Source organism: Phyllobates terribilis, unplaced genomic scaffold (genome assembly GCF_046119375.1).
Source record: "Phyllobates terribilis strain yellow unplaced genomic scaffold, ASM4611937v1 Scaffold_12__6_contigs__length_324123572, whole genome shotgun sequence".
In the NCBI taxonomy this organism is placed as follows: Eukaryota; Metazoa; Chordata; class Amphibia; order Anura; family Dendrobatidae; genus Phyllobates; species Phyllobates terribilis.
The window spans coordinates 289,173-317,171 of NW_027362772.1; the positions used below are offsets into that span (position 1 = coordinate 289,173).

A 27,999-nucleotide genomic window follows, 5' to 3' on the forward strand; every position below is an offset into this window, starting at 1 on the left:
CAGTCCTGGGAGGGGAAGAACTTCCCCTATATAAACTGGGGCTGAGGTGGGGTTAGAAAAAGAGAACACAGACAGAGACAGAGACACAGTCTGGTCTGGTGTGGATCAGTTACAGGGAAAATAAGAACAGGAGCTCTGTGGGAGCAGTGATAAAAGGAGTCCGGGACTGGAAGCTGTAGAGCTCGTCCGGACTGAAGAGATCTCACCGGACACGGAGTCCGAGGCTGTGGGGATTGTTCCATACCCAGCAGCAGAAACCGACCGGCAGGGGATTTCAGGTCCTCCGGCCAAGAAACCCGAAGGCACGGTCACACGCAAGGGACCAGCACCGCCGTCGTGGAGCGGAGGCTACCAGAAGGCCCCTAGTCACCGGCCATACGGGTGAGCACCACACGGTACACTCAGGGACGTGGGCTACTTTTACCCGCTTCTAGCAAGGTAGCCAAGAAGAGTACAGTTAGTTGGGGAGGCCTACAACTCCGCCTGGCCAGGGGAGATCCTGTCTGCTCACGGACTGACCAGACCCCGACCGCTAGCCAGTACTCCCGGGAGGGTCTATCTTTGTCACCAGTAAAGACCCTGAACTACACCGCACCGTCTCTGAGTGGTTCCTGGTGCCTGCGTGCAATTCTACCATCCCCATCATCCACGTCCGCTGCCCTGAGGCCATACCCCTCCCGTTGGGGGTTATACTACCCACGCTGCACAACTGTACCACCGGCCTCAGCGGTCTGCCCTGCAGCGGCGGTTTCGTAACCGCATTCAACGGGTGGCGTAGTCGAACAATATCACATCTGCCACTAAAAACATCGCCACTTAGTTTGACACCCTGGGCACGGACCGGGTCACCGCCACGAGGACTACCACCCCCAACAGATCCGGCTCCGGGTATTCCCCAAACATGGCCCAGGGGGCGCGTCATATATATTGCTCTATCTCTTGTTTAGTAGGGATAGACGCAATATGAAATACAAATCAATTATGGCTTTCCCCATATTAAAATCCCTGTGGCTGGGGGAGTATATTTTCCTGTGCAGCAAGCACTGCTCAGTATGTGGGCTTTGGTGAGAATACAGGGAGATTTGTGGAGATGTTTTCTTGTGAGGCCTACATTAAGAGAGAAGTTGGTGCAGGACTTACAGGCTTGAGCTGTCTGGCATCATGAGGGTTAATACTGATTATTTTTCCAAACTGAGATGAGGCAGTAATGGCTCCAGAGCAGGATAATAAGACTTTCAATAAGAAACACTGCATACCAGATATGCTGACGGAGGTGGGGGACCTCAGATTAACCTCCGATCTGGTCTTTCTTTCCCATATCGGACGTTATGTTTAAGGCCGGAAATTGCTCATAATTCCCCCAGGAACACGGTCTGAAGAGAGTGCTCTCATTGCTATGTCCAGGCCATGTCTTTCCTGTTGATTTTCAATACGTCCGAAGGCGGCGTTGATTGGGAGCAGGACTGTGTGATGTAATAACCTTATGTGAGCCCCAGAAACGCGAGTTGTGACACCAATGGAACGGCGCCACAACGGGAGGTGCGTATGAGTGTTTTTATTTTAACAAGGCCAAACATGAGGAATGAGAAGTCGTTGTACCAAGAGAAGTGGAAAACCCCTTTAAGAAGATACAATTTTCGATTAGAATTTAAATAGGCTTCTCCCCTGTGTGGCTTCTCTGAAGTTTATTAAGAGTTGATTTCTGTGTAAAACATTTCCCACATTAAGAACATGAAAATGGCTTCTCGCCTGTGTGAGTACTTTGGTGACTAAGAAGTGAGGATTTCTTCACAAAACATTTTCCACATTCTGAACAGGAAAAAGGCTTCTCCCCTGTGTGGGTTCTCTGGTGTATAACAACATCTGATTTCTGGTTAAAACATTTCCCACATTCTGAACAGGAAAAAGGTTTCTACCCTGTGTGAGTTCTCTGGTGCTTAACCAGATTTGATTTCTAGTTAAAACATTTTCCACATTCTGAACAGGAAAAAGGTTTCTCCCCTGTGTGAGTTCTCTGGTGCTTACCCAAATCTGATTTCTGTTTAAAACATTTTCCACATTCTGAACAGGAAAAAGGCTTCTCCCCTGTGTGAGTTCTCTGGTGGCTATGAAGATTCTCTTTACGGTTAAAACATTTCCCACATTCATAACAGGAAAAAGGTTTCTCCCCTGTGTGAGTTCTCTGGTGGTTATCAAGAATCTCTTTACGGTTAAAACATTTCCCACATTCTGAGCAGGAAAAAGGTTTCTCCCCTGTGTGAGTTCTCTGGTGCTTAACCAAACCTGATTTCTGGTTAAAACATTTTCCACATTCTGAACAGGAAAAAGGCTTCTCCCCTGTGTGAGTTCTCTGGTGATTGACCAAATCAAATTTCTGTTTAAAACATTTTCCACATTCTGAACAGGAAAAAGGCTTCTCCCCTGTATGAGTTCTCTGGTGCTTAAGCAAATTTGATTTATAGTTAAAACATTTTCCACATTCTGAACAGGAAAAAGGCCTCTCCCCTGTGTGAGTTCTCTGGTGATTGACCAAATCAAATTTCTGTTTAAAACATTTTCCACATTCTGAACAGGAAAAAGGCCTCTCCCCTGTGTGAGTTCTCTGGTGCTTAAGCAAATCTGATTTCTGGTTAAAACATTTCCCACATTCTGAACAGGAAAAAGGCCTCTCCCCTGTGTGAGTTCTCTGGTGGTTATCAAGAATCGCTTTACGGTTAAAACATTTCCCACATTCTGAACAGGAAAAAGGCTTCTCCCCTGTGTGAGTTCTCTGATGTCTGATAAAACTTGATTTCAATGTAAAACATTTTCCACATTCTGAACAAGAAAATGGCTTCTCTCCTGTGTGGGTTTTCTGGTGGTTATCAAGATGCACTTTCTGGTTAAAACATTTCCCACATTCTGAGCATGAAAAAGGATTCTGCCCTATGTGGGTTTTCTGATGTCTGATAAACCTTGATTTCTCTGTAAAACATTTTCCACATTCTGAACAAGAAAATGGCTTCTTCTTTGTGTGACTTCTCTGGTGATTAACAAGATTTGATTTCTGATTAAAACATTTCCCACACTTGAAACAAAAAAATCTTTTCTCCGCTGTGTGAATGTTTTGATGTTTAAGAAAACTATTTCTATATTCTGAACATGAAAATGGCTTCTTTGAATTAGGAGTAGTTCGTTTTTTAATGCTTATTTTGTGACTTTGATTTTCCTTAGTAGTCGGTAATGAATCAGAAGACAGGACCTGTTTCACAAGATCAGATGACAGATCTTTGCTGTGAAGGGATGATGGTAGATCTGGAGTAATGGCAATCACTTCAATTGTGTCCTGTGGGATCTCAAGATCATCTGATTTAAAAATTGAAGATGTCAGCTGTCCCTCTGATCTCCTGGTACAGTCATCTGCCAAGAATAAAACCAATTATTATTTTTGAATAAAATATCCTTGAATTATATATTTTTTAACATTTCTACTTAAACTGTAAAATAGCAACTCATGTAAAAAATATTGAATTATTCACCAAGAAAATTACATTTCACAGTCTAATAGAAAACCTCATAGGATGAACCAGTAGAGCGTGATGTTCAACTGTTTGTTCATTCAGTCTCCCAAATATGGAATAAAAAGCCAAACAATGTTATATAGGCAAAAATAATACCAATAAAAACTTCTACTCATCTCACAAAAAACAAGTCCCCACTCAGGTCCATCATTTGTCAATGGAAAAACAGAGATTTTCACATTATTAGTGGCTCAAAGGCTCTTGAAAAGCAACATGGCTTCTATAAACCAATCCAGCAATATCCGCTCTCCCAAAGTCAGATCTCCTCCTCTCTTCTGAGCCTTGCAGGGTGCCCAAAACACATTTATCATCCATGTATTTGGCATTACTATAGTGAAAAGAACCCACTTAATTTACAGTGTGTGTCTCCCGGAGCACAATCTGGACACTATGTGTTGGGGAATAAAATGGCATATTTGTAATTTTCAGTTTGAAACATCTACTGTGTGCTAATTTTCGGAAAGTGCCTGTGGAGTCAAAGTAGTGACAACTTCTAAAGATTAATTCATTGAGGGTCATAATTTTCAAAATGGAGTAAATATATGGGAATTTCTACTGCTCTGATTTTCTGACATTTTGTATGGTGTGGTGTGTCCCATATCCTCTGGGACCTGCTCCGGCGACGTCTGCTTCTGTCACCAGGTGCTGTCCTATTTATTCTGCAGGCGGCGCTGGTGATTGAGAAGACGTCGGGACCAAAAGTTCTGGGCGGCACAGACTCTGTCCAGCCACTTAGATTAGTTTGCATGGAACCAGTAGTACCATCCAGTCTGGCGGTATGGGTGTGTGTGCTGTCCAGCTGGAGTAATCTGCTCCCTGCTTCAGCCATTTGGAAAGCACCGCACCCTACTAAAGCTGGAAGCATATTGCCGGAAGCTGCCAGATCCAGCCTTGTTCTCCTCTGGTTCAGTCCTCTGTGCTCAGCTCCCGGCTTGTGTATTTGATTCCTGTTGTGACCGCGGCCCGTTTACTGACTATTTTTGCGTATTCTGATTTTGTACTTTCTCTGCCCTCCTGGTTCTGGCTACCGGACTATTGTTCTTCCCATCTCACTCCGCAGAACAGCAAGTAACACTATGGCCCAAGCCAAGGAGTATCTGTGTAAGTCCAGATCCATAAGGAAGGATTAAAGGGTGATGAGCAAAACTGTGACTACAGATAATAACACCGACAGAAATGATCAAGCTGAACAGTCTTCTTCAGTAAAAAAAACCTTCAGTCTGTAACTGTAACTACTAGGTAGTTAAAGACTCACATAGGTGAGGCAGGCCGATCCAACCCCAAATAAACTATCATACAGAATGAACATGTAAAAAAAATATAACAATAAAAATATATGTTACATCCCCAACACCAACGTATGTATGAATGGAGAAATCCAACACTAAACCGGAGTCGCACTCATTTATGGTGGACCATTGGAGATATGATGAGTCCTGACCAGAAGAGTAGAGAAAGTATTAGTGCCCCCATTTCAGGAGAGATTGTGCAGTAATCTGAACTCCTTAGTATCAAAAAAATAATGGAATGCATGACGTGGAGTGAATCCATGAAACCAGGGCTCGAGCCATGCCACCACATCTCCTGCAGGCGGGAATAGATGTATATTACAGCCATCAGCCACGCACAGCTTAGAGACATATCATGGCACAGGTGTAATGTTATTTATGTAGTTTATCACTATCCTGTTTGAAGATAGTTTGAAAAGTCAGAATAAAGGGAAACTCCGTTGTTATTGTACAGAAATTCACACTTGGCCCTCACTGCACATTTAATATTGTCGATCATAAAAGTGAAGTTTGGCCACAAAGACTGGACCTGGTCTTGTAGGGACCATACGAGCACATTCAGCAGCACAGATAGGAGAGAAGGTAGATTCATCCAATAAGATATCAGGGTCCTGGGAAACCAACAGCATCATTACCCTCCGCTTTCTCTTACAGGCCCATCAGAATGTTTTTCTTCAAGTAATTTTATAACTTTTCAGCACTTTCTACGTACGCTGTCATTTAGCTTTGTAATTTCTAGATCTGGGCAGGTAACGGTCAGCGTCTACTAATCCCAGGGGGTAGGTGGATCCCCAGGTTGTAAGTTCTATAGAAAAGGGTTTTCAATGCCCAAATTCATTTGCACAGTTTTGGGTGGAGAAGAGTTTTGTGATCTAGAGGCAAAATGGTGATCACACGATTGTGATACGGCCGGACTACACCACCGATAAAGCAGCCACAACCGGTGACTGAGAATAATCTGTGACTTCTCTGCATTTAGTGGTCACTACTCACCTGGGTAGTCATATGTAGGAATCTCCTCCTTACACCACTCATCACCCCTCACATATGTCTCTGTAGTATTAATATTGGTCAGATCTTCACCCTGAAACAAATATTATAAAAGTCACAGACAGATGGAGAAGTCACATCTATGATCAGCTCTAATCCTGCCATCTCCACCGTTCTCATTACACAAGTATAAAACATATAATACTGGTGGATAAAACAAGACTGAGCACAAGACCTTCACAGCCGTCTACACATCATAGGGGAGATCTCATGACACCTTCTCTCCATCTACCTGATGATCCTGAGGAACATTGGGATCTTCTTGTTTACAGTCCTGTGGAAGAAGAGGACGGGGACATCTCTCTGGTGTTGTCCTCTTACTGGATAGATCTGGAGGAAACACATACAGGGCTGAATTCATTCTTTACATACAGATAATTATAGGCCGTGTGTATTTAGTCCTGTCTATTACCTGGTGATGTGAGATGCTGGGGAACCTCCATCATGATGTCCTTGTACAGATCTTTGTGTCCTTCTAAATACTCCCACTCCTCCATGGAGAAATAGACGGTGACATCCTGACACCTTATAGGCACCTGACACATACAATGATACAGTCATCCCCCCGATCCCTCCATAGCGTTACTGTATAATGTCCCAGCATTCGCAGCAGAGTCACCTCTCCAGTCAGCAGCTCAATCATCTTGTAGGTGAGTTCTAGGATCTTCTGGTCATTGATGTCCTCATGTATCAGGGGGTGAGGTGGAGGTCCTGTGATTGGGCTCAGGGGTCTTCCCCATCCCTCAGACACAGGGTCCTGACAGCGCTCACTAGAGGTCTTCTTCACTACTGTGTAATCCTGGTTATGGAGAGACACATTAATAAATCTCACTACAGACATTTCCAGAGTCCTCACCTCTCCAGTTCTGTCCATCTGTTATTCCCATAGATAAGAATGATGTAATGTGACGTCATCAGAATCTCTCACCTCTCCAGTAAGCCGGAAGAGGATCTCTAGGGTGAGGTGTAATAACCTCTCCGCCATCTTGTCTCTGTCCAGATCCATCTTTTATGGATCAATAAGGAAAATTCTCTTATATAGAAGATCTTCACTGAGATGATCTGATATTGTAGGGATCTGAATGAGAAGAAGATGAGCAGGTGTAACATCATAAAAATCCTGTGTAATAATAGAATTACTAGAGATAATAAGGGGAAACATATGAGGAGATTTATTATTTTACAGTGTTTAGTTTTCTTCTTTCTTCCTCGGAGTCTGCAGCTGAATACGTTTCTCATAGACTCATCTTCCATGACGCTAATTCTCGTCTCCTTTACCAACACTGGAATCAGCATTAGCAATACGGCAGGAGATATTCATTACACGTGACTAGTGTTGAGCATTCCGATACTGTAATATCGGGTATCGGCCGACATTCGCGGTATCGGAGTTCCGATACTGAGTTCCGATATTTTTACAATATTGAATACCGGAATCGGAAGTTCCCATAATGCCTGCGCTCTGCAGTGTCTCTGAAGGATGACAAGCTGGATGGCAGCGCTCAGCTGCGATCCAGCCTGTCATCAGAATGCCATCCCAGAATTCTCCTGATTGTTTAAAAGCCGGCGGGCGGTAAAAAGCCGCCGGCTTTTAAACAATCACACAGCCCCATACTGCTTCCCCGCAGCCTACCACCCCGATCCTCCGCTCCCCTCGCCACCTCCCATCCCGATCGTAAGTTAGGACCGGGCGGGGAGCGCAGCACCAAGGAGCAGGGAGAGAAGGACCCGGGCGGGGAAGCCGGCAGTGAAAAGACTTCACCGCCGGCTTTCCCGTTCTGTGCTGCGCTCTCCCGCCGGTTATTTCAAATGAACAGCTGAGGTATCAGGTGATGCCGATCAGCTTGGGCCTCCCTGCGCTGCGGATTCCAGCCCCCAGCTGCCAAGTTGTACCTGGCTGGACACAAAAATAGGGCGAAGCCCCACGTATTTTTTTTTAAAAATTATTTCATGAAATTCATGAAATAATAAAGAAAAAAAGGGCTTCCCTATATTGTTGTGTTCAACCAGGTACAAATAGGCAGCTGGTGGTTGGGGGCAGCCCGTTCCTGCCTGCTGTACCTGGCTGGACACAAATATAGTGCGAAGCCCCACGTCAATTTTTTTTAAACTATTTCATGAAATAATAGAGGAGGAAAATAGGAAAAAAAATTTAAGCAAAAAATGTGGTCATGATGCCCTGTTATGGGGGAGGGGGTCTGCTGCTGAAACTGGTATTGGGGTACTGTCCCACAATTCCGTTAACCCCTTTAAAACCCAAGGTGGTTTGCACGTTAATGACCAGGCCAATTTTTACAATTCTGACCACTGTCAGTTTATGAGGTGATTACTCTGGAACACTTCAACGGATCCCCCTGATTCTGAGACTGTTTTTTCATGACATATTGTACTTCATGATAGTGGTAAAATTTCTTCTATATCACTTGCGTTTATTTGTGAAAAAAACAGAAATTTGGCGAAAATGTTGAAAATTTTGCAATTTTCAAAATTTGAATTTTTATGCCCTTAAATCAGAGAGATATGTCACACAAAATAGTTAATAAATAACATTTCCCACATGTCTACTTTACATCAGCACAATTTTGGAATCAAATTTTTTTTTTTGTTAGGGAGCTATAAGGGTTAAAAGTTGACCAGCGATTTCTCATTTTTCCAACAAAATTTACAAAACCATTGTTTTAGGGATCACATCACATTTGAAGTCACTTTGAGGGGTCTTTATGACAGAAAATACCCAAAAGTGACACCATTCTAAAAACTGCACCCCTCAAGGTGCTCAAAACCACATTCAAGAACTTTATTAACCCTTCAGGTGCTTCACAGGAATTTTTGGAATGTGGAAGAAAAAAATTAACATTTAACTTTTTTCACAAAAATGTTACTTTAGACCCAATTTTTTTTATTTTTGCAGGGGTAACAGGAAAAAATGGACCCCAAAATTTGTTGTGCAATTTCTCCTGAGTAAGCAGATACCCCATATGTGGGGGAAAACCACTGTTTGGGCGCATAGCAGGGTTCGGAAGGGAAGGAGCGCCATTTGACTTTTTAAATGTAAAATTTGCTTGAATAATTAGCAGACGCCATATTGCATTTGGGGACCCCTGATGTGCCTAAACAGTGGAAACCCCCCACAAGTGACACCATTTTAGAAACTAGACCCCTCAGGGAACTTATCTAGATGTGTGGTGAGCACCTTGAACCCCCAGGTGCTTCACAGAAGTTTATAACATTGAGCCGCAAAAATAAAATTTTCACATTTTTCCCACAAAAATGTTTTTCAGCCCCCAATTTTGCATTTTCATAAGGGTAACAGGAGAAATTGCACTATGCAGTTTGTTGTGCAATTTCTCCTGAGTTAGCAGATACCCCATATGTGGGGGAAAACCACTGCTTGGGCGCGCGGCAGGGTTCGGAAGGGAAGGAGCGCCATTTGACTTTTTGATTGTAAAATTTGCTTGAATAATTAATGTATGTGCCTCTGATGTGCCTAAACAGTGGAAACCCCCACAAGTGACACCATTTTTGAAACTAGACCCCTCAGGGAACTTATCTAGATGTGTGGTGAGCACCTTGAACCCTTTACAGAAGTTTATAACATGGAGCCGTGAAAATAAAAAAATCTAACTTTTTCCACAACAATGATGTTTTAGCCCCAATTTTTTTATTTTCACAAGGGTAAGAGGAGAAAATGGACCCCAAAAACTTTTGTGCAATTTTTCCTGAGTACTCCAATACCCCATATGTGGGGAAAATACAGTGTTTGGGCGCACAGCAGAATTCAGAAGGGAAGGAGCACTGTGTGACTTTTTGAACGCAAAATTGTCTGGAATCGAGAGCGGACACCATGTCGCGTTTGAAGAGCCCCTGATGTGCCAAATAGTTGAAACCCCCCACAAGTGACCCCATTTTGGAAACTACACCCCTCAAGGATTTTATCAAGGGGTATAGTGAACATTTTGAACCCAGAGGTATGACACAGAATTTGATGACATTAGGTCATCATATTGAATAAGTTGTCACTAGTCTTGAGCGCTAGTGCTCGCTACTTGAGTTTGCATTGGGTACTCAGGTATGCACCATGTATCTCGGGTGCTCAAGTGAAATGCTCGAGTCCCTGCCCGCATGTTTCACGGTTATTAGACACCCCCAAAAAAACATGCAGGGATCACTCGTGCATGGCAGGCAATCCTCGTGAGTTTTTTTTGGCCGCGAAGCATATGGAGCGGAGACTCAAGCACCCGCGATACTCAGTGCATACTCGAGCACCCGATGCAAACTCAAGTAGCGAGCACTTGCGTTCAACACTAGTTGCCATATCGTCATCTTTTTCTTTTTTTTTTTACTTTTGAAAAAAAAAACAACCCTACCCCCAACCCTAACATTAGCACAACCCTAACCCCAACCCTAGCGTTTATTTTTTACGCCGTTCCTAGTGCGGTATAAGTGATTAGACGACCTTATTCTTTGGGTCGGTGCGACTACAGAGATACCAGAATGATATCGGGTTTTTATGATTGACAGCTGTCACACACTAAAAGACACATATTTTGTAAAATCCAGTTTTTGCATCGCCATATTTTGAGAGCTATAATTTTTCCATATTTTGGCCTACAGAGTCATGTGATGGCTTGTTTTTTGCGGGACAAGTTGACGTTTTTATTGGTGCCATTTTCAGGCACGTGAAATATTTTGATCGCTTTCTATTCCAGCTTTTGGGAGGCAGAATAAACAAAAAACAACAATTCAGGAATTGTTTTTTTTTTTTTTTGTTCTACTCCGCGTGTGGTAAAATTGATAAGGGAGCTTTATTCTTCGGGTCAGTATGTTTACAGGTGTACCACATTTATATCGTTTTTCTATGTTTTGGCGCTTTTACACAATAAAAGCTATTTTATAGAAAAAATTATTTTTTTGCATCGCTTTATTCTGAGAGCTATAACTTTTTGATTTTTCGGATGATGGAGCTGTATGGTGGCTTGTTTTTGCGGGTCAAGATGACATTTTCAGCGGTACCATTTTTATTTATATTCATCTTTTTGATCGCGTGTTATTCCATTTTTTGTTTGGCGGTATGATTATAAAGCATTGTTTTTTGCTTCGTTTTTTTTTTTTTTACCGTGTTCACTGAAAGGGTTAACTAGTGGGGCAGTTCTATAGGTCAGGTCGTTCCGGACGTGGCGATACCAAATATGTGTACTTTTATTTTATTTTTTTTCATAATAATATTTATTGATGGGTACATTATATTTTTATTTTTGGTGGATTATTTTTTTTATTTATTTTTTTTTATATTTTTACAATTTTTTTTTTTTTTTTCACTTTCTGCGAGTTTTTACACTTTTTTACTTTGTCCCACTGTGGGACTTTCACTTTTTTTATTCTGATCGCCTGCATAGCATAGGGATGGAGCACCATCCCTGTGCCATGCAGGCAGTCAGCGCTGCACAGTGAGAAGATTGTTCGGTCATGCACTGCGCATGACCAAACAATCTTCCTGCTGTCTGGTGACCCGGATGTTGTCATGACGACATCAGGTCGTCATGGCAACACCTGGGAAGCCGCGGCAGACAGCGCTGGAGGCCGGAAGAGGAGGTGAGTATTGCGATCACCTCCCCTTAGCCACCGCAATGTTACGATCGACTTCGATCGCAGCATTGCGGGGGTTAATGTGCCGGGAGCGGTGCGGGACCGCTCCTTTCACATAGTACCGGGTGTCAGCTGTGACAATCAGCTGACACCCGGCGGCGATCGCGCCCGTACAGCCTGTGTGCGCGCGAGATCGTGATGACGTACTAATACGGGTCAGGCTCTTAAGTCCCATGGCACAGACGCATATTAGTACGTCATGGGCTTTAAAGGGGTTAATATTAGTGTTGAGCGAGTATGTTCTGTCCGAGTATGCTCGGGCCGAGCTCTGAGTATTTATAGCTGCTCGGTGATATGGTTGAATCGCTCCCGTGTGCATGATTTGCAACTGTTTGACAGTTTTATTACATGTGAGGAATGTGTAAGAAATAGACATTCCACACATGTAATAAAACTGTCAAACAGTAGCAAATCATGGACACGGGAGCGATTCAACCATATCACCGAGCAGCTATAAATACTCGGAGCTCGGCCCGAGCATACTCGGCGAAAGGGTTAATAGAACATACTCGCTCAACACTAGTTAATATCCTCCATCCTGGTATGTATGGCCACTCTTTCCTGGTATACGTGGCCCCCATCCCATCCTGGCATACGTGGCCTTCATCCCCATCCTGGAATGCATGGTACCCCTTGATCCCCCATCCTGGTATTTATGGCACCCCTTTGATCTACCATCCTGGTATTCATGGCACCCCTTGATCCCCCATCCTGGTATTCATGGCACCCCTTTGATCTACCATCCTGGTATTCATGGCACCCCTTTGATCTACCATCCTGGTATGCATGGCACCCCTTGATCCCCCTCCTAGTATTCATGGCACCCCTTGATCCCCCATCCTGGTATGCATGGTACCCCTTGATCCCACATCCTAGTATTCATGGCATCCCTTGATCCCCCATCCTGGTATGCATGGTACCCCTTTATCCCCCATCCTGGTATTCATGGCACCCCTTGATCCCCCATCCTGGTATGCATGGCACCCCATGATCCCCCATCCTGGTATGCATGGTACCCCTTGATCCCACATCCTAGTATTCATGGCATCCCTTGATCCCCCATCCTGGTATGCATGGTACCCCTTTATCCCCCATCCTGGAATTCATAGTACCCCTTGATCCCCCATCCTGGTATGCATGGCACCCCATGATCCCCCATCCTGGTATGTATGGCACCCCTTGATCACCCATCCTGGTATGTATGGCACCCCTTGATTCCCCATTCTGGTATGCATGGCATCCCTTGAGACCCTATCCTGGTATGTATGGCACCCCTTGAGAACCCATCCTGGTATGCATGGCACCCCTCGAGACCCCATCCTGGTATGTATGGCACCCTCTGAGCCCCCATCACGCTGCCCACAAAAAAAAAATAAACAGTGATACTCACTTCCTCTCTCCTCCAGCGCTGTCCCGCTCTGCTGCCAAGACTCTCACTGTGTGAGCCGCGCATGGCATCCCTGCCATGCGCCCTCACACAGTGTGAGACGCTGTGCTGGAATAGTCACTGCTCCCCATGCCGGGAGTCTGTGCGTGGGGAGCAGTGACCATTCAGTCTCTTCAATAGCCGGCGAACTGTACCGCAGTGTGGCTCTTGCTGCCGATCTGCAGTCAATCAGCCCGCTATTAATGACCATGAATATTCACTACAACCCATGGCAGTGGGTTGTAGGGAATATTCATGAGCTTTAATAGCGGACACATAGACTGCAGAGCGGCAGCAGGAGACGCGCTGCGGTTACAGTGTGTCGGCTATTAAGGAAAATTAATATTCATTGCTCTTCACGCCCGTGGGCAGCAGGGAATATTCATTTTCTTTAGTAGTGGGCACAGTGTAGGCTGCAGCAGGCGGCTGCTGCCTCCTGTGCCACGTTGATCCCCCGCTGCCGCTCCTCCACACCCACCACCATGCATGGCCATACAGTAATATAGTATTCGGACTATAAGACGCACCCCCACTCTCCTCCAAAACTTTGAAGGAAAAAAGTGCGTCTTATAGTCTGAAAAATACGGTATATATATATATATATATATATATATATATATATATATATATATATATATATATATTATTTATTTATTTGGCGGAGTCATATCTCCCGACTCTGCAGACCACATGCTGCCATTGGACTTGGCAAACTGGACTAGATGGTTTGGAGATGAATGTGGGAGACCGAAGACAGAAAATAAACTCTTTTCTTAACAAGAAGTTGATGAGAAGTATATACATCAGATAGCAGGCACAACACTTTGTAGTGGTACATAACTTTTGTTACAAGCTACAACAGTCCAGCAAACTACTATAGAAAGGCCCATCATCCCCTGTGGGGACCATATGGGTCAAGATGTGTCTCTACGGCTATTCAGAGCTACTCTCAGCTCCCAGTTGATGTGTGAGGACCTCACTGACTGAGGTGCATCGGTACGACTCCTCACTAGTACTCTCAAAGTCCATTAGATGAGGGCCACACACTCCTTGCTGTGGCACTGCATCTTCACTTCTTCATAGGAGAACGTGTGTCCCCATTAGGCAACACTGTAGCTTTCTCTCTAGTATAGAAAATTGTTTTCTTAAATCCTGTTTGTCTAAGATAAGGTATCGTTCCTTAAAGGGGTTGTCCACTACTTTTACATTGATGCCCTATAAAAAGGATAGGGCATCAATGTATGATAGGTCGGGGTCCCGCACGCGGCACCACCGCCGATCAGCTGTTATCGGTGCCGGCAGCGGCAGTCGCCGGCTGGAATCCCTTACCTGCGGTGCTTGGCCGTCAAGTTGTAGTGGCCGCCGCGGTGTACTACACATCCGCCTCTTATTCAATTGAATGGGAGGCGGATGTCTAGTACCGGGCGGAGACCACTACAGATGGACGTCCAAGCACGGCAGAACGTATTATGACTCCTAATGACTCCCTCCTGGCACACTACACCATATCAATTCAAGTCTGCAACCACATAGACCAAAGGTCTGTATTTCTCACTTACTTATTCCTATCTCACTCATCACTAGGAAATTGTTCTCCTGTGCGCCCATGTAGCTCAGTATGAGGGCTCCCACACAGTATGATGGCCCCCACAGACCCACACTGTATGATGGCCCCCAGAGCCCTTCACTTAATATGATGCCCCCACAATTCCTGACATTTAAAAAAAAAAAAACACAAACTACTCAACCAACTGTAATATGAAGCCTATAGTACTGAGGCTCCATACTACAGGTGGGATGTAGTGACGCCATTGTGCCTGCAGTGCATGGAGTCTTAGACTCACAGGCGAAGGCTGAATGGTGGATCGGGGAGCTTTCGACTCACTGATTCACTATTCTATTCAATGCCATCACCATCAATTCAAGGGCACCATAGCGGTCACGTGGGTTGCCACTATGGATGATTCGCCCCTGCCTATCCAACTATTGAGAGGTAAATATCTCATTGGTCCCGGGTTCATTAGAATCTGCCCCAAGAATGGGGCTAAGTGAGTACTTATTCATTAGCAGTGGGGTAGTCGGTAGGGACGATGGTACCATATTGTGTGTGGGCAGTGGGAAACCCCCCCCTAAAATAAAATCTTAAACCTTTATTAAATATATGCAGTAAAAACTGGACTAACAATATATTATATAAGTAGCAAAATTACAAGCTGAATGGTTTGTTGTGGATGTATATAAAGATATGTAAACAATGATGCTGCTGAATAACTGATAGTCACTACCTTACCCTATCCCGCACCTAAACAAAGCGGATACTGCCTAGCCACGGAGGTTTACATCCTAAGGAACGACAATGGCGCCCCTGCTCCGCAGTGAGTGTCTCTCACAAGCCCTAGTTTGTCCTTATATATAGAAATATATATAAAAAATACACTGATACATTAAATAGGACCAGATATGTATCAAGGTATAAAGGAAAGGGTATGGTACTCATATATATATATATATATATATATACACAGACACACACATACAGTAGGGAAAATAAGTATTTGATACGCTGCCGATTTTGAAAATTTTCCCACCTACAAAGAATGGCGAGGTCTGTAATTTTTCTTGCATGTTCACTTCAACTGTGAGAGGCAGTATCTGGAAAAAAAATCCAGACAATCACATTGTATGATTTGTCCATAATTAATTTGCATTTTATTGCATGAAATAAGTATTTGATACAATAGAAAAACAGAACTTAATATTTGGTACAGAAAACTTTGTTTACAATTACAGAGGTCAGACGTTTCCTGTAGTTCTTGACCAGGTTTGCACACACTGCAGCAGGGATTTTGGCCCCCTCCTCCATACAGATCTTCTCCAGATCTTTCAGGTTTCGGGGCAGTGGCTGGGCAACATTGAGTTTCAGCTTCCTTCAAAGATTTTCTATTGGGTTCAGGTCTGGAGACTGGCTAGGCCACACCAGGACCTTGAAATGCTTCTTACGGAGCCAGTCCTTAGTTACCCTGGTTGTGTGTTTAGGGTCATTGTCATGCTGGAAGTCCCAGCCACGACCAATCTTCAATAGTCTTACTGAGGAAGCTCAATACTGGGTTAATGACGGCAGTTATTTTATAGGGACCAATAAACCTACAGTGGTGGCCAAAAGTATTGGCACCCCTGCAATTCTGTCAGATAATACTCAGTTTCTTCCTGAAAATTATTGCAATCACAAATTCTTTGGTTTTATTATCTTCATTTAATTTGCTTGCAAGGAAAAAACACAAAAGAGAATGAAGCAAAAATCAAATCATTGATCATTTCACACAAAACTCCAAAAATGGGCCAGACAAAAGTATTGGCACCCTCAGCCTAATACTTGGTTGCACAACCTTTAGCCAAAATAACTGCGAACAACCGCTTTCGGTAACCATCAATGAGTTTCTTACAATGCTCTGCTGGAATTGTAGACCATTCTTCTTTGGCAAACTGCTCCAGGTCCCTGATATTTGAAGAGTGCCTTCTCCAAACTGCCATTTTGAGATCTCTCCACAGGTGTTCTATGGGATTCAGGTCTGGACTCATTGCTGGCCACCTTAGAAGTCTCCAGTGCTTTCTCTCAAACCATTTTATAGTGCTTTTGGAAGTGTGTTTTGGGTCATTGTCCTGCTGAAAGACCCATGACCTCTGAGGGAGACCCAGCTTTCTCACACTGGGCCCTACATTATGCTGCAAAATTTGTTGGTAGTCTTCAGACTTCATAATGCCATGCACACGGTCAAGCAGTCCAGTGCCAGAGGCAGCAAAGCAACCCCAAAACATCAGGGAACCTCCGCCACGTTTGACTGTAGGGACCGTGTTCTTTTCTTTGAATGCCTCTTTTTTTTTCCTGTACACTCTATGTTGATGCTTTTTCCAAAAAAACTCGACTTTTGTCTCATCTGACGAGAGAACATTCTTCCAAAACGTTTTAGGCTTTCTCAGGTAAGTTTTGGCAAACTCCAGCCTGGCTTTTTTATGTCTCGGGGTAAGAAGTGGGCTCTTCCTGGGTATCCTACCATACAGTTCCTTTTCATTCAGACGCCGACAGATAGTACGGGTTGACACTGTTGTACCCTCGGACTGCAGGGCAGCTTGAACTTGTTTGCATGTTAGTCGAGGTTCTTTATCCACCATCCGCACAATCTTGCGTTGAAATCTCTCGTCAATTTTTCTTTTTCGTCCATATCTAGGGAGGTTAGCCACAGTGCCATGGGCTTTAAACTTCTTGATGACACTGCACACGGAAGACACAGGAACATTCAGGTCTTTGGAGATGGACTTGTAGTCTTGAGATTGCTCATGCTTCCACTCAATTTGGTTTCTCAAGTCCTCAGACAGTTCTTTGGTCTTCTTTCTTTTCTCCATGCTCAATGTGGTACACACAAGGACACAGGACAGAGGTTGAGTCAACTTTAATCCATGTTAACTGGCTGCAAGTGTGATTTAGTTATTGCCAACACCTGTTAGGTCCCACAGATAAGTTACAGGTGCTGTTAATTACACGAATTAGAGAAGCATCACATGATTTTTCAAACAGTGCCAATACTTTTGTCCACCCCCTTTTTAGGTTTGGTGTGGAATTATATCCAATTTGGCTTTAGGACAATTCTTTTTGTGTTTTTTCCTTGCAAGAAAATTAAATGAAGATAATAATACCAAAGAATTTGAGATTGCAATAATTTTCAGGAAGAAACTGAGTATTATCTGACAGAATTGCAGGGGTGCCAATACTTTTGGCCACCACTGTAGGTCCCGGCTTCCAGGAAGGGACTTTCAACTTAAGATTCCTGGTAGACAACCACACAAAGTCATTCACATTCAGGTTCGGACCTGGCAAGCGTTTTCTGTCAGCCATGAGTTTATACCGGTCTCCCATGATCTTCAAACTACTCAGCACCCCCCGCCACACAAAGGAGAGCGACGAAGCAAAACGTTCCTCCTCAGGAACTCCCGAAGCTCCTCCCCCACTAAAGGTACCAAACTGTGGATGGTAACCGCATGCACCAAAGAACAATGACCTGCCAGTGGGTACTTGAAGATGATTATTAATTGCAAATTCTGACAGCAGTAAGTAGGATGCCCAATTCTCCTGATTTTTGGAGACGAAACACCTGAGGTAGGTCTCCAAACTCTGATTGACGCGCTCGGTCTTAGGGTGGAAGGCAGAGGAAAAAAAGAGCTGCACCCCCAGTCGAGAACAGAATGCTTTCCAGAACTTGGAAACAAACTGGGTCCCCCGATCTGATACCACATCGGAGGGAACCCCATGAAGCTTCACGATCTCATTTATAAACACCCGACCAACTGTCTTAGCATTTGGAAGTGCAGGTAATGCAAGGAAGTGAACCATTTTACTGAACCTATCTACAACCACCAAGACCACTGTTTTACCTGCAGAAACCGGGAGGTCAGTAATAAAATCCATGGACGTGTGTGTCCATGGCCTACTAGAGATAGGTAGTGGAAGAAGAGTACCAGATTGCAAAACAAGAGGAGGGGGATATACATACCACAATTTTTCGGAAACCAATGTAGCATCGGCGTCTCTGCCCCCTGCTAGGCAGAGACGCCGTCCCCCCTCACCTTCCCGCTCCTGGCGTGGCGTCCTCCAGCGCTCCCCTCCTCGCTGCTGCCGGCGCGCGCTCCTTCCCCGGCACTGTGCTTAGGGGGCACGCGCGTTCCCCCTCTCTTAAAGGGACCGCGCGCGCCGTCCTAAGGAGTCCCCGGCCAATAGCCGGAGGACCTCCCATATATAAGGCACCTCCTCCAAAATGGAGGTGCCCGAACAAAGTTGTTGCAAAGCATACTCACCTCTGCTTCAGCCCTCAGGTCCTGTTGCCAGCCTGACTACAAGTCCTGTCTGCCAGCTTGTCTTCTCTCCAGCCCGACAGTCTGTCTCCAATCTTCCGCCAGTCTGTCTATGGGCGAGTCCACCGGCATACCAGGAAGCACCTGCCAGTTACCTGCCTGCTACCTGCCGTACCTGCTAGCCCGCTCACCTGGGAGCGCACGTCTGCTACCCGCCTGCTGGCCTACCTGGAGGCTCCGCCATCACATGCTGTGACCACCTGCCTGCTAGCCAAGAGACTTCTACCTGTTCTGCCGTCACATGCTGTGACCACCTGCCTGCTAGCCAAGAGACTTCTACCTGTTCTGCCGTCACATGCTGTGACCACCTGCCTGCTAGCCAAGAGACTTCTACCTGCTCTGCTGTCACTTGCTGTGACCACCTGCCTGCTAGCCAAGAGACTTCTACCTGTTCTGCCGTCACATGCTGTAACCACCTGCCTGCTAGCCAAGAGACTTCTACCTGTTCTGCCGTCACATGCTGTGACCACCTGCCTGCTAGCCAAGAGACTTCTACCTGCTCTGCTGTCACTTGCCGTGACCACCCGTCAGCTAACCCAGAGACTGCCGCCTACCTGTTGTGTCCACCCACTATACCGGTCAGTCCCAGCTATCTGACCCGTGGGAGCCACCTGCTCTTTTACAAGGTCGTCTCCAGAGTAGCACCTGCCCCTCTGGCTCCCTCCTTGTTCCTAGGCGCAGAGGTTCCACCAACCGGACCCGTTACAGTTTGCTCGGGCCATGGAACCCGGTGGTTCCCAGATCTCCGATCTGCACCAGGAAGTCTAACGACAGAAAGCTCAACAGGATTCGATTCTGTACTTTCTACGGTCCGTTAACTCTCGCCTAGCCGCTATGACTAACTCGTCTGTGTCTTTCTCTGGCCCAGTGGCGTCTGTTCCTGCGGCACCGCAATCCGGTTCCATTATGGCACCCGGCTATGGACCTCGACTTTCAGCACTTCCACGTTTTTCTGGTGACCCCGCTTTAGCCCGGGGTTTCATAAACCAGTGCACCCTGCACTTTGAACTCTTGGCATATCAGTTCATCTCCGACAGGGCCAAAGTGGGATTCATCATGTCCCATCTCACCGGGGAAGCACTGGCCTGGCTAAATCCCCTGTGGGAGAGAGGGGACCCCCTGGTGTCCGACCTGTCATCTTTCCTCACTGCTTTCCGGAGAGTCTTCGATGAACCGGGACGAAAGACCTCTTCAGCCTCCTCTCTGCTACGTCTCCGCCAAGGGAGTCTCAAGGTGGGCCAATATGCCATCCGGTTCCGTACCCTCGCTTCTGAGCTTGCCTGGGATAACGAGGCTCTGGTCTCCGTCTTCTGGGAGGGTATTTCCGGTCGGATTAAAGACGAACTTGCCAGTCGGGACATTCCTACCACCCTGGATGACCTGGTGTCACTAGCTACCCGGATTGACATCCGGTTCCAGGAACGCACCAAAGAGACCACCCGTGAGAGGAGGGTTCCCCGCCTTGCTCCTTCTTTTCAGAGACCTGTCTCTTCATCTGTCACTCCCCGGGCGCACTCACCCGAGCCCATGCAGATCGACCAGACCAAAATGGTCAAATCTCGCCAAGAGTCACGCCGAGCTGAGGGGAGCACCTGATCCGTTTCTGCCCGGAGAAGCCGGGAAACTCCAGTGTCTAGAACCGCTCGGAGAGGTCGTCCTAGACAAAAGTAAACCCTCTCCATCTCTAACCTTGTCTGTCTCTATCTCCTGGGGAGAGAATCGGCACTTTGAAATCGCCCACCTGGACTCTGGAGCTGCTGGAAACCTCATCTCCCAGTCCCTGGCAGAGAGATACCGTATTCCCACCAAGCCTCTGGCTGAACCTTTGTCAGTTGCCTCCGTGGATGGAAGACTCCTTCCAGTGACCATCCTGCTCGTCACTGAACCCTTAAACCTGCAGGTGGGAATGCTGCACTCTGAGAAAATCTCATTCCATGTGCTGTCCGGACTCTCTCACTCCCTGTTGCTAGGTCTACCCTGGCTCCAGACACATGAACCCGTATTGAACTGGCGATCCGGTGAAGTACTCCGGTGGGGTCCAGACTGCCATAAGACCTGCCTGGTTCCGGTCCGCCCAGCTCGCCCTCTGCCTACTCCAGCTAATCTACCCGGTCTCCCGGCTCCATACTGGCCCTATGCGGACGTCTTCGGTAAAAAGGAAGCAGAGACATTGCCACCCCATAGGCCATATGATTGCCCGATCGACCTGGTACCTGGCGCCACTCCACCCCGTGGGCGTATCTACCCGTTGTCTGCGGCCGAAACCCGGGCCATGTCTGAATACATTGAAGAAAATCTGGCTAGGGGATTTATCCGAAAATCTACCTCCCCGGCTGGAGCCGGATTCTTCTTTGTCAAAAAGAAAGACGGCTCACTACGTCCCTGTATTGACTATAGAGGACTCAATAAAATCACGGTAAAAAACAAATACCCCCTGCCGCTCATCTCCGAGTTGTTTGATCGCCTCAAAGGCGCCAGGATCTTCTCCAAGCTGGATCTACGGGAAGCATATAACCTGGTCCGTATCCATCAAGGAGACGAGTGGAAGACAGCATTCAATACCCGGGACGGTCACTATGAGTATCGTGTGATGCCCTTCGGTCTCTGCAATGCTCCCGCTGTCTTTCAAGAACTTGTTAACGACATCTTCCATGACCTCCTGTACTCCTGCCTGGTGGTATACCTGGACGATATCTTGGTCTTCTCTCCGGATCTCCCAACACACCGGAGGGATGTTCGTCAGGTCCTGCTTAGGCTCAGGCAGAACCACCTCTATGCCAAATACGAGAAGTGCCTCTTCGACCAGACCTCCCTTCCATTCTTGGGCTATGTTATCTTCCAGACAGGCTTGCGAATGGATCCCGAGAAGCTCTCCGCCGTCCTATAGTGGCCCAGTCCAGCGATTCCTGGGCTTCGCCAATTACTATCGTCTCTTCATCCCACACTTCTCATCCCGGACTGCTCCCATATCTGCGCTTACCCGTAAGGGGGCAAATCCCAAGGTATGGTCGCCCGAAGCCGAGGAGGCCTTTCTTTCCTTAAAGAAAGCCTTCGCCTCTGCCCCCGTCCTGCACCGTCCGGACTGCAATAAACAATTCTACCTGGAGGTTGATGCCTCCTCCTCCGGAGCCGGAGTGGTATTCACCCAAAAATCTTCTACTGGGAGAATGGTAACCTGCGGCTTCTTCTCCAAAATCTTCTCGTCTGAGCGCAACTACTCCATAGGAAACCGTGAATTGCTAGCCGTTAAATTGGCACTGGAGGAGTGGCGCTATCTGCTTGAAGGGGCTCTATACCCGGTGATCATCTACACGGATCACAAAAATCTGGCTTATCTCCAAAATGCCCAGAGACTTAATCCTCGCCAGGCCCGGTGGTCTTTGTTTTTTGCCCGCTTCGACTTCATCCTTCATTTCCGCCCGGCAGACAAGAATGTCAAAGCTGATGCCTTGTCCCGATCCTTCCTGTCCTCCGATCAAGAGGAGGAGCCTACGCACATCATTGACCCCTCCAAAGTAATGAATGTAGCCCCCTTGGATCTGACTCGTCTTCCACCCGGTAAGACGTTTGTAGCAGTACCAGATCGGGAGAAGGTTCTTCGCTGGGGTCATTCTTCTAAACTAGCTGGCCATGCTGGCCAAAAGAAGACCTTCCTGCTCATTACCCGACATTACTGGTGGCCTACCCTGTGTAAGGATGTTGTAGACTTCGTCACGGCCTGTTCATCTTGTGCCCGCAACAAAGTTCCCAGACATCTACCAGCCAGTCATCTCCTGCCCCTTCCCGTACCCGCTGCTCCATGGCAGCACATTGCTATGGACTTTATCACCGATCTTCCTGTTTCTGCAGAGTGTACAGTCATTTGGGTGGTCGCCGACCGCTTTTCTAAAATGGCCCACTTCATTCCCCTACCTGGTCTCCCATCTGCACCCGAGCTGGCTAAAGACTTTATCCCCCACATCTTCCATCTCCATGGCCTACCTCTCCACATTGTGTCGGATCGAGGGGTTCAGTTCACCTCTCGCTTCTGGAGAGCCACATGCAAGCTGCTGGATGTCACCCTGGATTTTGTCTCCGCTTACCACCCACAGTCCAATGGTCAAGTGGAGCGGATCAATCAGATCCTTACCAGCTACCTCCGGCACTTCGTTAATGCCCACCATTCCGATTGGGTGGAGCTCCTACCATGGGCCGAGTTCTCTTATAATAATCATGAGAGTGAATCCTCTTCCAAATCCCAGTTCTTTATAGTCTGTGGCCAACATCCCCGGATTCCGGTTCCCGTCTCCGCTTCTGTGGACAACCCTGCCGCGGAGTCTCTTGTCAGCGAATTTTCTACCATTTGGGAGAGTACCAGGTACGCTCTTCTTCAGTCTTCCGAGCGGATGAAGAGATATGCTGATAAGAGATGTCTGGATCCGCCTCAATTCCGTCCAGGAGACAAGGTTTGGCTCTCCTCCAAACATGTGCGGCTCAAAGTACCATCCTACAAGTTGGGCCCTCGATTCATCGGTCCTTTTGAAGTTCTCAGGCAAATTAATCCTGTAGCCTATAAATTAAAGCTCCCGGCCACCCTAAGTATTCCCAACTCCTTCCACGTATCCCTCCTCAAACCCATTGTCCTTAACACTTTTTCCAACAATCCAGGTACTCCTCCTGCTCTGGTTTCTGCTGAGGACGTCTTTGAGGTAGAGAGTATTCTGGCCACCAAGAGGGTAAGAGGGAAAACCTTTTTTCTGGTGGATTGGAAGGGGTTTGGTCCTGAGGAAAGAACTTGGGAACCCAGGGAGAACATCAACGCCCCGCTTCTCCTTGAGAAATTTCTCTCTGGCCTAAAAAAGGGGGGGCCTAAAGGGGGGGATACTGTAGCATCGGCGTCTCTGCCCCCTGCTAGGCAGAGACGCCGTCCCTCTCACCTTCCCGCTCCTGGCACCTCCCATATATAAGGCACCTCCTCCAAAATGGAGGTGCCCGAGCAAAGTTGTTGCAAAGCATACTCACCTCTGCTTCAGCCCTCAGGTCCCGTTGCCAGCCTGACTACCAGTCCTGTCTGCCAGCTTGTCTTCTCTCCAGCCCGACAGTCTGTCTCCAATCTTCCGCCAGTCTGTCTATGGGCGAGTCCACCGGCATACCAGGAAGCACCTGCCAGTTACCTGCCTGCTACCTGCCGTACCTGCTAGCCCGCTCACCTGGCAGCGCACGTCTGCTACCCACCTGCTGGCCTACCTGGAGGCTCTGCTGTCACATGCCGTGACCACCTGCCTGCTAGCCAAGAGACTTCTACCTGTTCTGCCGTCACATGCTGTGACCACCTGCCTGCTAGCCAAGAGACTTCTACCTGCTCTGCTGTCACTTGCCGTGACCACCCGTCAGCTAACCCAGAGACTGCTGCCTGCCTGTTGTGTCCACCCGCTATACTGGTCAGTCCCAGCTATCTGACCCGTGGGAGCCACCTGCTCTTTTACAAGGTCGTCCCCAGAGTAGCACCTGCCCCTCTGGCTCCCTCCTTGTTCCTAGGCACAGAGGTTCCACCACCAGGACCCGTTACAACCAACAGCTACAAATTCCCTTCTTTGGTGGGAGAGCCACCATCCTCCCCCCTCTGAAGAAGGGAATACCAAAAGGCCAATACATCAGATTGAGAAGGAATTGTTCGACTGATGGTGAATTTATACAGCAGGCTAAGGAAATGAGAGAGAGGTTTAAACGAAGGGGATACCCTGATTGGGTTTTGAGAAGGGCGTACCAGTTTGCTTTAAAACAAAATAGAGAAAATCTGCTCTCTCCAAGAACAAAAGACAATAATGAAAAAGGAAAAGAACTTATTAGGTTGATTGCGACATACGATAATGGTGCCCCACAAGCAAGGGCCACCGTAGAAAAATATTCGGGAATTCTAGCCATAGACGAGGATTTGAAAAAAGTTGTTGGTACAAAACCACAAATCACGTTTCATAGAAACAAAACAATTGGAGACAGGGTTGTCAAAAGTCATTTTGTGCAATCTAAAAAGGACAAGTCTTGGTTATCAGGGAGACTGAATGGCTGCTACAATTGCAGCGGATGTGTGGCCTGTCCGAATGTTAAGACTACAAAAACCTTTATGAGTAACGTTACAGGACTGTCCTTTGATATTAGAAGTTTTATTAATTGCAGAACAAAATTTGTGATATATAAAGCAACATGTATTTGCAAAAAGGAGTAAATAGGGAAGACCATACGAGAAATGAGAAGAAGAATAGGAGAGCATCTAAGTAATATTGCAAACAATAATGACACGCCCATTGCTAAACATGTAAATTTAGTGCACGGGGGGATCCGAAAGTAATATCATTGACGGGAATTGGTTGCATGAAAATGAATAGTGGGGGGGGACATGGACAGAATCCTACAGCAAAAAGAAGCAAGATGGATTTTCTGGTTGAACACCATGACCCCTAAGTGGCTCAATGAGCAACTTGGCTATAGTTGTTTTATCTGAAAGGAGTATCTCCTGATCCCCACCTTACAAAATCCTCCCCCTCCTTTCCCCCCGTTTGATCATGCTTACGTGAAGCGTCCCATTACATGTGCCTGTCAAAATCAGATTTTTGAGCCTTTAAAATCTTGAGTGCCTTTAAAAGAAGGTAATATTTATATCCTTAAGGATTATATACCCTTAGGAAGAAGGGAAATTTATGGATAGATATATAATATATGACATTGTGGGCAACAGGTTGCTTAAAGAGTGCCTTCAGAATGAAATACATATATTTAAATTATGTCCGCCTGATGAAGTTTGTATTTAAAGCTGCCAGCCTACCCCAAGTAGGAAGGAGCATCATGTGCGATTTGGATTGATGGTCACTATGGCAGTGGTAATCATTCAGAAATAATACGATATATAAGGGGACATGTGACCATATGTGGTCGGTCGTGTGACTGAGGCGTTTCGGGTGCCACGTGACCGGAAGCGTTGTGGAGTCCACGGTCACATGTTGCAACATATGGCTGAGTGTAGGTGGCTGTAAAAATGGGGCTGCATTGCGTGATCGCGGCATTACGGGCGGCCAGAAATTATGTGATCGGTTATGACACGTGTTTGTGACCTGCCGGGCGTCCAGAAATGATGCGGTCGGCAGTGTCACGTGGTCGCGGTGTGATCGGATGAGACCCAGCCGTGTCATGTGATTGTGAGACTCCGCGCTGCAGGAAATGACATGTTTTGAAAGAGTGGGAATACATATAAGGTGGTCAAAATGGAATGAGTCTGATGAGAGCACTATTATGGGATAATGTATTTGAAAAAGGAATGGGTTTGATAGAGATAAACCCTGGAATTATAGCAACCAAAATATAAGAGAGATATAAGCCCCTCCCGGGAAGTGACATAGGACTCCCTGGAAAGGAGGGAAAGTAAACCTGTTTACATACAGGAAGTGAGTGTGTGGGATTATCTCCCCATACATTTTTTGGAAAAATAGTGGTGGTAGCACTCTGCACGACTGTAATGAACACTCACCATTGTGAGCCTCATTGAATTTTCTTGTTTTACTCACTTTGACACTATATTGGCACAGAGTCAACGTCTCTCTTTGCATTATTTGTGCCTTCCCCAAAATGCTAAACATACTCCCCTGATGAATTCTCCGTAAGGAGAAAGAAACGCTTCAGAAGGGTTTTTGTGGGATATGTTAGAAGGTACACTTGGGTACTGCCCGTGTCGGGGCGGGAGCTAAACCCAGGGGCACGACAGGGTAGCATCAGTCCTCAGAAAAAAATCAACAGACAGACAGAAAATCATGGATGGTGCCTAGATGCAAAATGGGTGGGAACCACACATTTTCTTTCTATATTGCACAATAGCACTTTAGATTATGATTAATGTTATTTAACAGTCAGGACTGGATATATTCATCCGGGAACCGTATCCTGTAAATATCTGTAATGAGTCTTTTTGTGTCCTTAGGTTAATAGGGGTTATGTTGATTCAGTAATGGATATATAGGATATAAAGTTTTATAAGTATAAGTGAAGGTTATGTTATAAGAGAATCCTCTCTGCTGTGAGTTGTCCTTTTGTTTAGGAATTGAAGGACAAGTCCTAATAAAATGTCCCTTTTTCCCAGAAAAAAAAAAATGCCTTTTTTTCTTGCGAATCTCCGGGGAAATGTATGATGTAAAGGCACCCCCTAACTGCATGGGTTCTGCTACCTCCCCCAGTACTGGTTCATCTCCAGACCGCTCCCCCGGCAGAGGTCTGTCACATCTGACACACCCGTGACACCATTCCAGCCTTGTGCAGGTTTACAATTTTGTCCCTGGTGTCCTTACACAGCTCTTTGGACTTGCCCATGGTGGAGAGGTTAGAATGTGATTGATTGAGTGTGTGGACAGGTGTCTTTTATACATATAATAAGGTGCAATTAATACAGGTAATGAGTGCAGAGTAGGGGGGCTTCTTAAAGGAAGACTAACAGGTCTGAGGGAGCCAGAATTCTCGCGGGTTGGTCGGTGATCAAATACTTATTTCATTCAATAAAATGTCACTTAATTGATGCTGAGAAGGCGTCTGACCCAGTCAATTGGTCATTCGTCTTCTCGCTGTTAAATAGGTTTGGGTTTGTGGGTCCTATTATTCACACCATTAGAGCCCTTTATTCAATCCCCTCGGTGAAGGCGTCTGTTAATGGAACCATGTCTGATGAACAGCCTGTTTGTTAAGCAATCCCTGCATGTGTCACAGCAGCCCAACCGCCATGACACATGAGCCGCGGCGGCACCAACATAGATGCCGAGCACCCGAGCGCGCTCACCGAAGGGTTAACAATCCACGCGCCCTCATCACTAATGAGAACAAGACGTTTCCTCCCTTCCTGTCTCCATAGTTGGGTCGTATGTATCTATTACAGGAAACAGAACAGAAACCTTATGATTCTTATAAAGGGGGAATACAAGACCCCAAAGAGTCTCCGTGCTGAAGGGGTTAATGCCCCCTGCTCCAGTAATGGGGGTCTCCACATACCTCCACCTGCAGAGCTGCCACCACATACCAGCACAGCAGAGTCCTGCGTCCACTGAGGCCCCTGATCATGTGACCCCTGACTCCTCCCCTCCTGTGACCTCATCACAGGTCCTGTGCGCAC

At 46.3% G+C, this 27,999-nt stretch overlaps 1 protein-coding gene across 2 annotated transcripts; it reads right to left on the reverse strand.

Annotated features, from left to right (window-relative positions):
• Positions 1-682: 682 nt before the first annotated feature.
• On the reverse strand, positions 683-27,971 carry LOC141171854 (uncharacterized). 2 transcript variants are annotated; one of them, XM_073655483.1, is made up of 8 exons: positions 27,879-27,963; positions 15,560-15,623; positions 6,828-6,977; positions 6,519-6,698; positions 6,312-6,435; positions 6,132-6,229; positions 5,843-5,933; positions 683-3,399 (listed from the first exon to the last, which is right to left on the reverse strand). In XM_073655483.1, the coding sequence occupies exons 3-8, from the start codon at positions 6,903-6,905 to the stop codon at positions 1,955-1,957; spliced, it is 2,016 nt and encodes a 671-aa protein (XP_073511584.1). In that variant the 5' UTR covers positions 6,906-6,977; positions 15,560-15,623; positions 27,879-27,963; the 3' UTR covers positions 683-1,954. The 2 variants fall into 2 exon arrangements, with proteins under 2 accessions (XP_073511584.1, XP_073511583.1); XM_073655482.1 differs by lacking the exon at positions 15,560-15,623 and having other exon boundaries at positions 27,879-27,971.
• Positions 27,972-27,999: the final 28 nt, after the last annotated feature.

Bases quoted from the DNA above. Each gene is read 5' to 3' on its own strand.
- LOC141171854 (XM_073655482.1), bottom strand. From the start codon at position 6,905: ATGGATCTGGACAGAGACAAGATGGCGGAGAGGTTATTACACCTCACC. The intron at 6,436-6,518 runs GTGACTCTGCTG...TGTATGTGTCAG, and splicing joins TTGAGCTGCTGACTGGAGAG to GTGCCTATAAGGTGTCAGGA. The intron at 3,400-5,842 runs GTGAGTAGTGAC...TATTCTTGGCAG, and splicing joins TCCTACATATGACTACCCAG to ATGACTGTACCAGGAGATCA.